Source organism: Hylaeus volcanicus, chromosome 3, assembly GCF_026283585.1.
Source record: "Hylaeus volcanicus isolate JK05 chromosome 3, UHH_iyHylVolc1.0_haploid, whole genome shotgun sequence".
NCBI classification, from domain to species: domain Eukaryota; kingdom Metazoa; phylum Arthropoda; class Insecta; order Hymenoptera; family Colletidae; genus Hylaeus; species Hylaeus volcanicus.
The window spans coordinates 17,293,055-17,305,273 of NC_071978.1; the positions used below are offsets into that span (position 1 = coordinate 17,293,055).

Here is a 12,219-nt window from a genome sequence, read left to right on the forward strand (position 1 = left end):
AAATCTATAATTTTACTAGTAGTAGTAAGAGCATATCTATTTTATTAAAAATAAAATTTTTCTCAGGTGGAACCGTGTGCGAGAGAAAATTAAAAGGATTTATATATTGTGTTCTTTCTTTCAATTCACACGTAACATTATAATAAAAAGTTCCTCGTATAGAATTATTAACACCTATTGGCAAAAAATATATGCAAAAATAATAGAAACATGAAAAATTAGTAAAAGGAAAAAAGCACAAAATTTGTTTTTCATTTCTCTCATTAATGTCTTATATTTTTACTATTATTAACGAAAGTTGTTTACTCAAGAGTGCTGAAAATAAGGGTAGAAACATAATACAAAGTTTTCCATGCGATTAAAATGAATTTTATTAACGATACACGCCTCAGAATTCATTTTACAGCTTTCAGAGTCTCCATTATTAAGTTAAATAGTTATTAAATATGCGATAAATGTAGCATCATGGTGTCGAAGAAGATGGATGGATCCTCTAGAAAAAATAACACATTATGATCATGATTCATTACAGGGGGTGTTTTATTGTATCAATCTGTCCATTACATAGGACAAATATTTCCTAGACTTGTACATATTTATATATTCGTGAATACTTAATTATATAAAGCGGCTCCAGATCAAAACTGGACGCTTTCTAAATTACAATATTTCACTAAGCCGTTAACTTACATCGCAATACATTTGCAATTCTAGGTTTTTCTTAAAAAGTTTGATTTTAATTACAGACATGTACAAGCCATTAACCCTCTTCACTTTCATACAACAATGAAATGTAAACTTTCCGTTATCTCAAAATCGTTGGATTTCGTTCGAGTAAACTTCATGTGCTTAATTTTTCGAGATACTAAAGATACCGAAGGTATAGTGCAGAACGATTCACAGCTTAGTGCAATTTCAGCACTATATCTATTTGTTCAAATATTTTTTTTGTCTTCCCTTTTTAGTCTAAATATACGAAAAAATAAAGTGCCGTTTCTGATGGATTATTGAAATTTCAAACAGAAAAAGAAATGATACAATAAAAAAACGTTGCCGATCTATTTCGGCATCTTTCACTTTGTTCAAAATTGTTTGAGAGGATGATGCCTCACAAGCTTGTAAAAGCTGCGATTTTTCAGCTTCGATTAATCCCATGAAGCTGCTTCGGCGAATGTCTTCTCGGATCCTCGGGCAGCGTCAACGTCCGTATAGTCCCTCCGCTTCCGGCGTCTCTTACCTGCGAACATAATAAGAAATTGGTTTATGCGCAACGACATAACCCTTCGAATTTATTAGTTAACTATAGATCGGTTATTATGAGTCAATTAATACGTTATACACAAGGCTATCGTAATCGAAGAAAATAAATTCAAGGTTACGAAATTATTTCAGGTTTCAAATTCAAGAACAATAGAAAATCCATTATTTGAACTAATTGGGGGACAAAAGTGATCATATAAGAGAATTTTTACATAATAAAATAAAAAGAGGTTTGTATTTAATTTTTGTTAATACTTAAGACAAAGTGAAATTATATGAATACTGTTTGATTGTGCATAACTTCGTAAATAAAATATGAAATACAAAAAAAAACAATATCGTTTAATCTTCTTCTTTTTAACGAAATTCAGGAAATGAATTTTATTTTTTTTACATATGCATCCTTCGTATATAGATTATAAGGTAATAGTAAATAATACAGTTATATACTAGAGCATTCACATAACACACATAACGGAGATTCTACTATATTATGTACACATTATCGTATTGCTTTCATTCATCATTTGTATCACTGTAATCCGTACGCATACTGTAAAAATCATACGAAATAATTGTAATATTTTAAATAACAAATATCAAATTATTTTATTATGTTTTTATTTCAAATTTAACGAAAGAAATGATCCTCAAAATTATATAATTTTAAAAGTGAACACAAACCTCTATGTAAATAACTATGAAATAAAGTAACGTACTATTCTCAAGAATAACATTTTAAAGATGACTAGATTTGTTTGCAAAGAAATAACTGAATAAAATGGCTATAGAAAACGAAATCTTATGAGAACTATTAAACTTTATTTGCTACCAATATTTTTCACGTTTAATTTAATTAAAAAAGGAAGACAGCCAATTTACATCTTCCCTATATTGTACTAAATGTTCAATTCCATGTTGAAATTAGTTCTTTTATATTATATCTTGAGTAATGAATTGAATAACATTGAATTATATAAGTTACACATTACAAAAGTAAATATCTATGATGTATTACTGAAACACAAAGAAGTTTTTTTATAATTGAATAACGAAAAAGAAGTATCATATTCTAAAAATGTTTGTTTTATATTTGTATGGTTCATAGGAATAACAGACCGTTACAATTTTAAGGAAAAGAGAAACATAGTTTTCGCCTAAGTTGAACGCAATAAGTTGAATCACTCTTTTTTTAATCGGCAATTATTGTACGAATAAATTAAACTTATTTAACGAATAAGATTATATCTATTACGAAATCGTCACCCTTTTATCATCAGTTACAAATTTTTCCATTACAGATCATAATTAGCAGTTGCTAATATATTTTTTGCGTACAATACACTGTCCTGTTCTTCCTGAATAAAAAAAAAAAAAAACATTTGCATAACGTTCCTCGTACTAAAAATATCGCTAACTTTTTAAATCATTACTAAAGAGATTCAACGAGCGTATCTAAGTAAACGTTAACAATTTCTGACGGTATTGTATGTATAAATAATAAAGTATATTATTCGAAGAATAACAATAAAATCGTACGATACCAAATAGAAGTATGCTGGTTAAAAGTGTAGGAAATATGAACGTTAATACAATATGTCCTCGTTAACTTGAATCGACGGAACGGTAGAAACATTTTGTGCGATTATGATTATTTTTCATATGAGCTATGTACATGTTTGTTAAAAAATATCAGTCTCGCTACGTACATGTAAACTGTAATACTGCCAAAGAAACTTCTCAGTAATGGTTATTTCGGTATCGTTAATTTTCCAAATAAAATACTATTCGATCGTTTCCAGAGTTGTGAACAGTAATGCTGCGAAACAGTAGCGAATAACTAATGCACATAAATTAATAACCTTTGATCGGTAATGTGCAAAATAATGTTTAGGGGGCTATTATCGTACGCATGAATGAAAGAAAGATTTTTGGTAAGAATTATTAATTTATATAACAAATAAATGTGGAATGTCGATGTTATTACATATAATCGTAGACATGTTGAACTACTATACAAAAATTATTGTGGTTAATTTTCAATCATTTTTTCCATTAGTATAATCACATGAAAATTCTCTTTCCACGGTTGTCACGACAACTTGACACTGGTTCATCCGAAAGCAACAAAATTGAACATTATATTAGAATATATAAAAACACTATATTAAAATATAACATTGTCGCTATCGACCGAATTAGAACCAAACACCTGTAACCAAGAAAAATAGAATGGCGGACATTTGAATTTCTTTTAATACCGTTCTCCTTTTGCTTTTCAACTTTGATCATTTTAAATACGGTTAAATGTTGATGATTACTTATCATTCTAGCTCAGGCGATAGTTGCAAAACTATATTTTAGTAATTCGTTGGATTTTTTGCTTTCAGATGATCCAACGTCCAACGTCAAGTTATGGTGTTAACCATGGAAAAAGAGGACAAATTTCACTTAACTATTGTCAATGATAAAAATGATTAAAAATAAACGAAAAAAATATTTGTTTAGTAGTATAACATGTCTATTATAATCTGTACAAATATTAAGATTCGATAAATATTTGTTATATAAAATAAAAGTTCCTAAAAAAATCTTTTTCTCTTTCTCGTGTACGATAATAGCCCCCTAATGTGAAATTTATAAGAACAAACACTGGAAAGCTTTGTTATAAGTATTTAAATAAAACTAATAACAGATCGTTTGCAATGTACTTTTAAGTAAGTACTTGTTCGATAGATTGATACCTAACTCTGATAGAAGTATTATAATTACATTGTACATTTTCGATTAGTATACCGTAAAGTTGTATAACAATAACGCCCACTTTACATTATTTCAAGGAGTGGTCTTGAACAATAAACTGTTGTTTCTTAAGTACATAAATGTACTGTACATTAACTACTAAATTTTATATAAATAAAGATGGACGTGTGAGAAAGATTTGCATAAAAAGAGCCATCTCACTGTTGATTTCGATGCGATTCACAAAATTTCATGTTTCGCTCGAAAACATATTAAAATATTACGAAATATTTGTTCGAATATCTCACGTTTACGTTTAGGAATAAAACGTTTCCTTTCACGTACGATGTGACTTTGTCAAAAACAATGAATCCTTTTTTTCATACGTAAGAGAAATATTCAAATTACGTCCTGATAAAGTATGATGATGGATAAATTATTCTTATAATTTAACTTCGACGATGAAACTGAGTATTAAATATTCATAAAATTATATCCAACGCAATGTCTACTAATAGATTGTTTGCAATAAATTTAGAAAGTTGCTTGAACAAATTATTGAACATCGTTTAAATTGTGTGTCATGAGTAAGCTGTAAATCGAACACAAGAAGTTTGAAAAATAAAATGTCCTACAAAAACAAAGAAATCGATAAATGAAACGCACGATAAAATATATTCTTTAGTAAGAAAAAATATCATTTCTTGTAGGAATAATATAAAAAGAAAATAAACCAATTGCAAGGTACCGTACCATACCGTTGTTAGTAAAATAAATACTTCCTAAAAATCCTGTAAGATTGTCTGTATCTTATGTTAAAAAAAAAATAATAAAAAAAAACAAATTAGTTAGATTTATGAATTGAGGATTCAATATCAAGGCACGGTTTATCTTATCGTTAAATTGCTGGCTGTGCTCTTTTGAGACCCGAACGAAAATCAAATTTACTACTCTCAGTACGTTTTACCAACGATGATGTAATAGAGAAAAATCAGTCCAGTAATTTTCGCCAACATTATGAACAAACTTCCCCCTTTCTGAGGTTGATCCTGTATGTTCAGACTCTGTTTCACTTTCATGCAGATAAGATGATCTTCATCTTTGCCGGGCAGTCTCGAGCAGGCCCCAGACCAGATTGCTGAGGAAACGCCGTATAAGTCGGGCTCGTTTCCGGTTGCTATTTAACCGTCTTACTGACGCGAGGGGTATCTGGAGGTGACGAGGATACTGGTACCAAGGAGCTGTTGTCTTTTGGAGGCACTTTGGTAACTTTCTTCGGCGAGCTTGGAACCTCGATCTGTTTAGGCTTCGATGGGGCCGATTTCTGGTTGAAGAATAATCGGTCCAAACTCGACAAGGAGGGGATCTTTTTGTTCGAGCTCTGTCTTTTGTTTTTGGATGGTTTGCTTTTGTGATCGTTCCCCAATCGCTCCCCGTTGTGATCGCTCTCCGATTCTCGAGCGGCGCCATTGGAATCTGATTGCTTCGCTATGCTGCACAACCGTATTTCTGTGATCCTCAGGACGTTCGAGGTCTCCACCTCGTTGTTCAAATCGAGCTCCATGTCGCGCCGCAATACTGTATACTTCGGTACGGTATCTTTTTTCCTACCGTTTCGAATATTCGCGGACAAACTAAGGTTACAATTCGGGCTGACTTTCTGCGCGACTTTCGTTTCCTGGAAGAGAGACTCAACGACCTCGTGATTACGTCCACGAGACTTGAACGAGTTTCTCGATCGCTCGTGAGGATTAGGGGAATGGGTGATACGCTCTGACGATAATTTCAATTCGTTACCTGTGGCCACTTCCCAACCATCGTCATTCTGTATCGTCTTCGCGGCGTTCGTTGACGCAGAGTTATTCTCCGTTTTCGTCGAGACGGATCTGCGAACAGAAAGAGTACAATTTACATCTCTTAGATTAGAAACACGAATAAGAAAACATGAAAGGTGTGTATAAGTAATGTGTATCTAATCGGGGTTCTCAATTCGTACAATTAAAGAATTAGAAATTGATAGTGTAAATATATATATAGATATGTAAATATATATGTATTTGCTGTGTGTATATTCCTGCGAATTTAGCTTAATTTTGTCTGCTTTATTTAATTTAAAATAACACTAAATGATTATTTAATACAATAACCTTATACAATTTATTCAGAACTAAGGAGAGACTCGATTAATTTTTAGGAACTAATACACTCTAGATTTATAGAGTATTTTCTCTGCAAACATATATATATATATTTTTAATAATATTATGTTATCATGTTAACATATTTGCAGAGAAAATACTCTAACAATTTAAAGTACATTAATTTTTTTAAATTTGTATATATTTTTTATGTGTATAAATTGGTTTACTTTTGATTGTATTTAATAAAAGAAATGTACAATTGTAGTACAGAATAAATGAAGTAATAAATGAATGATAAAATAGTGTCATAAAAGAGTAGTAATTTTTATAGTAAAATATAACAGTAGTAATAATAATATTCCTACATACTGCGTATAACAATTTGTATGATATATTATTAAATTTCCAAGTAAGAATTGAATTATCCTAATTATTCGCATGTTTCTGTCTATTAAAAAAACCATTGCATTTTGCATACGAATGAAAGTTATTAATTTGTATTACACATTGTAAAAAATTATTCCATTACCAATTTGGATTATTTTTCATCAAAACATGAACAACCTGACTATTTTTCATCATAACCTGACAATTTTCCCTAAATATTTATACGATCCATATATGCCATTACATTTTGTTTACTGCTGAATATACATTTAAAATAATAAAATACACCGCAATTATCGAATCAATGGAAAATAAACAATAATATTCACTGCGAAATATATGGATTTACGAAGTTTGGTAATAGAGATTGGCACAAATATGAAAAACAAATCAATTTTTCATTTCTAAAAAATAAAGTAAATTCTTGAGCTAACGAATTGCCATTCGAATATAATCAATACAATAAATTTTACAAATTTTCCATTATTTTTTGTAATATTTCGCTGAAATTCATCGGAATTCCGCTAGAACGAGACAGCATAAATGTACAGTTTAGAGTTTAAGAGCCTTTGAAAGCGTGGTATGCTGACTTAGTAGCAAGTATGCTATATGAAAATTCTGTACCACACGATCATCGCCAGAAATAAACCGCATGCATCCACCGTTATTTGCGTGTGTATTCCGTGATCGTGCATAGAAACACATCGATTCCTTCCATAGCGTACGTATTATACAACATATGCTAACGGAAATTGATCGAACACGCATGAATATGGACCAAGGAATTTGAACTATAAAAAATCTCATACAAGGCCCGGATACAGCTTACAAAACAAACAGAAAAAGTGATCAATTGCTTCTAGTCGTACACTATCGGCCGTACCGGCACGAAGAATTTATTCGGTGCACGTGTTGAAGCTTGCTGCGGAAATGTTGCTGACCGTAGTCACAACTTATGAATATGCAGCATCACGTGCGTGCGTGCAGAATGCACGTGTGTACATCGTCGTTAAGTATGGCTGATCAGTGCAAGAATGTCAGATACCCTTTCAACGGGAAATTTTCTATCGATACGTGTGCCTTTCGCAAACATCACCAACGAAGTCAGTGACGCGAACGACCGAACTTAACGAATCGCTCAAGTTTGACTGTTATTTTGTGTCAGACCTGGGCACTTACGAAATAACATTATTTAAAATATTACTTCAAATAACATGTTACTTTATTTCATAATTATTTGGATGTCTGTGATCACTTTTGAAATAATATTAGTTAAAATATTATTCCAAATAACACGTTATTTTATTTCATAATTATTTGAAATAATTGCTTAAAATAATAGCGAAATTGTTCATCAAAATGATATATGGTGAAATCACAAGTGCCATGACGAGTTTTTATTTGATAGTGATAAAGATGGAATAGCGAGCATGCTTGTTATCCAAATTTAAGAAAAAATAAATGTATCGAAATTGTATTAATATGATTTCGCTGTAACATTAATGTTTCGCGAATTTTTTCTTCGATGGATCTAACCAGCACTCGAATCAACTTTCAATTGATTATTGTTCACCCTTCCCTCTCTTCTTCAATGTGTATAAGAGATCGTCACAGACCTCTCAGCATTCAGTCTTCGCGGATCCTTCGGTCGATATGGATCTCGCGTTCTCGTATGTATGTTTCCATGGATCGAGGATGACCGTGGATGACCACCATTGACCACTAACTTATTTTCTTCCATTTTTCAGATACAATTCAACTTTAACAGCCAACCGGTTTATTAATCGAATCCTGATAATTTCTTTGGTTTCTATTTCCATTTCTCGTCTTATTTCTATTAATGTCTACTAATATCTTAACACATTCGCAACCGGTCAATATTTTACGTTTCTAATACCGAACACTGACGAAAATAATAAAATTATGAAGCTGGACATTGCAAATTTGTATCGTTAGGGCTAAGATAAAAATTACAAAATATGTTTTGAAATATCAATGTTATAAATATGTAGTAATATAAAATAAAAAGATTTTCATAATTTTGTCATAACCAAGAACAGAATTTGAAGTGAATTCAAACTGATGCGCCTTTTTTCTATCCCTCTTAGTTAGATATTTCGTCGAACGAAAACAATACAAATAGTTCACTCGATACAGGCACTTTGTAAATTTCACACTGTCAATTTCTGAGAAACCTCTTCAAACATTAACCCTTTATTTACTGAATTTCTCAAAAATTTTTTAAATCTAGGCGTCCATCTTGATCTTATACATCACCTTACAGAATTGTCCTTAACAAGCTTCCAAAAGAAAAAAAGCTTGTGCTACCATCCAACAATTAAAATCGAATTTCATAGAAGTGGACTTGGAAGTCACAATAGGTTTCAAAGTATTTAAGGGGGTGTTATCGTCTAGAAACTTCAAAAATTCGATTTTTTTTTGCATTTTCATATCATTTGGGGTTTTGAGAAAGTGCCTCTACAAATATTAATTTGAAATTCACAGAGCTCTCATAGTTACAGACGCTTAAAGGCTGTTCACCAGTATTAATGCTAAATGTATAGCAAACTTTAAACGCGTTTTTCTCGAAACGAAATTTTTCAAGTCGGGTGCACGTTTTTCTCAAAAACTATTGGACCGACTGACTTCTGGTTTTACACACATTTCGAGGGCATCATCACCTATGGTCTGAACTAGAATTATACCGATAGCTTGAATATTTTAGCCCTGCTCTCATATTTTAGTTGACAATTTCCCGGGAAAATTAAACCTTAATTTTCAAACAGCAGCGACTCCGATAAAAAATTTAGTACTTACTTAATTCTAGTTCAGACGATAACTACATTCATATAGATTGAAAAAAAATTTGTTTTTCTGTCTCAGACGACTAGAACCGCCACAGCCTGCGCGCCCGATTGAACGAGCGTCTCGCGCCACAACCTGCATAACGGCGCATAACTTGTATAGATTTCAATGAAGTACTTCATAAAAATTTGTGTTGTTAGTTGAAACGTGTTTTATTATGCATAAAAAACCCTGGTACTGTAGGTTTGATAGTTTTTGCAAAATTAATTCCTAAAAATTACTGAAAAAACAAACTTCTGGACGATAATACCCCCTTAATTAATATAGTACCACGAGAAAATTTACGGGACTTACAAGTCCCGCCAGTAAATAAAGGGTTAAGGAACAATTGTCTCACTGGAAGTTATTTCGAACCCAAACTTCCAGCAAAAATCGTCTCATAGTCAAAGGGTTAAAGATAGTCTTTCCACGGGTGCATGTCATAATGGTAGAAAATTCTTATGTATTGCATTCCTTATGACGAAACAGTAAAGAGTACAAGTAGAAAACTATGGTACGAAGTTATGAGCTAAGCCAATAGGTGCCATAATTAAAGGGTCAACGCGGCAACGTCAGCATCGTGATTACCGTTCCAGAAATTCATTCAGGTATTCCCGCCGCGTGCATTGTCACGACCCTGGCAGCAACCCTATGAGATACACGGGTCGGACTAGCCGGCAACACGGTATTAATGAGGCGCCCACGTGCCGACCAATTACTACGCTCATAACTCTCGTCATTCCAAGGAATGGTAACTGCATTATAACTACAAACGCATCGAGCGACTCGTGGTTTTATGGCAACGTGTACGAAACCTTGAACTTCGTGTAGCGGATATGTATCCCTGTAAACTTCCGCGACGGCATTAAACGACAGGGAATTCGATGCGAGCGTGGCTTGAATCATTTCAAGAGCATTCCGTTGATTATTCCGAAAGTAGTTATCCAATCGCATTCTTCGTTTAATGGACGCGATTGCTCCTCGAGTACATCAAGCAAAAAGTTTCAAGAATGTAAATCGATGGACACCATAGTATGGAGTTACTCACAATTGATTTATTGCATTAGGTTGTTCAATTATCCTCGGTGATCTTCAAATAGAACTGAATAAGAAATTAGTTCTTTTTTTCAAGAATTGTTTTTGTTTTTTTCTATAATGTGTTTCGTGGTAAATTAATGAATTCTGTTAGGGACATGATTGTCCTGAAATACTTGATAAGAATTATGTTTATAATATAAAATACTATAGATTTTACTTCTTCTTATGTTTCAAATACATATATAATTCTACAGAATTTAGATCTCCAATTTTGATTTTTTTATTAACATGCAATTATGTTTCTTAAAGGTGTGTAATTTTGTTATGCAATCATTTTGAAGTATTTAAAATTATATTGTTTACTACACTGGTAAATACTTGTAAGGATGACAATGACACATATTTTTATACCACTGAAGCAAACTATATTTTGTTTACCTCATAAATATTCTACCTTCTCATATTATAACGTAAATAAACAAAAATAAATAGAATTTTATATTATCATACAAAGTGTTCATTGTTATAAAATGTATTAATAACTATAGCGATTACCTGATCTTTTAGTTTACATAAAAGGAAACAAAATTTTGAAGTCATTACTATGGTTACGTTGATATAGAAAAAACTTTACATCAATATATCGAATACTTTGATTATATTTAAATTCAGGTCTTTTGAGAATAACGAAATATGTAAATGTTCCCTCCTACAAAGGAATGTTAAGTGAAAATTATATTTTACATTGTAGCAGCATCTTTGTAGCATTTATAGCCATATAAATATCTCATGCTCCGAATGCACCTTAAAATGCGATCACACTTTCTAACGGCCCCCTTGTACGAATTTGTCAACAACGCCGAAGGATTTTCGTAACTCGCAAATTCGATTTGAAAATAACGCATGCAACACGGTGCAGCGTTACGCCTAGGAAAAAGGCACTGAAAGGAGAAAAGAAGCGGCAATAAAAAAAAAGAAGACCCGAAGCATGTTAAACTCATTATAGCCGCGATCCCGAAGGCATAATCCAGATACAGCGACTGTGTTCGCCATACTGCTCGCTCGCAAGTATTTGCATTATGCATGGAAATCTACTACCTCCTGGTAGCTTTACCTTCTTCAGACCGTAAACATTACCTCGGTGTCTGATAATATTATCAGATATCCTTCTAAGACTGAACTTTAGAATATACTATGCTCGGAACGTATCTATTTCAAAAAAGGAACGGTCATGATGTCCCGCGAAAGATAACGGTAGAAGATTAAAATTACGTTTTTCGTTCAGCTTGATAAAAGACCACGCCTGAAGGAGGGGAGATTGGAGTAAATTCAAACATGGATTAACAGAAACAAGTAAATAACTTAAATAATTTAACAATTAAAGCAACTGAAAAATGATTAGTTATAAATGACTAGTTTTCTTGTCCAAATCTGCCGCTCAGTACATATTACCGATTTTACCACATTTTTTCAACGTGAAAAGTAAGTTATCTAACTGTTCTTATTTTCTTTATTAATCTAAAACTTTTACTCTTTTTTTTTAAATAATTTACATTATTTTAACTATGAATATTCCAGTTGACACTATTTGATTCATTAATCCAAAACTTTTGCTCTTTTTTTTCATAATTTAGATTATTTTAGCTATTAATTAATATTCCAGTTGATTTTACAATGTTAAATACCTACAACATTTAGTTTTCTTTCTGCGTAATTAAATGTTTACAACGAGGAATGTGGGGCAATTGAAACAATTGTTACAGACTCGGCTAAAACACTTATCACGATCTCTGTAGACTCGTAGAAG

At 32.0% G+C, this 12,219-nt stretch overlaps 1 protein-coding gene across 1 annotated transcript in view; it reads right to left on the minus strand.

Moving 5' to 3' along the window:
* Positions 1-516: 516 nt before the first annotated feature.
* LOC128873423 (poly(A)-specific ribonuclease PARN-like) overlaps positions 517-12,219 on the minus strand; it is a 32,416-nt gene continuing 20,713 nt past the window's right edge. The window contains exons 11-12 of the mRNA XM_054117006.1: positions 5,800-5,888; positions 517-1,237 (exon numbers count right to left, since the gene is read on the minus strand). Coding sequence (XP_053972981.1) covers positions 1,146-1,237; positions 5,800-5,888 — 181 coding nt within the window. The 3' untranslated portion in view covers positions 517-1,145. The remainder of the gene's footprint in view (positions 1,238-5,799; positions 5,889-12,219) is intronic.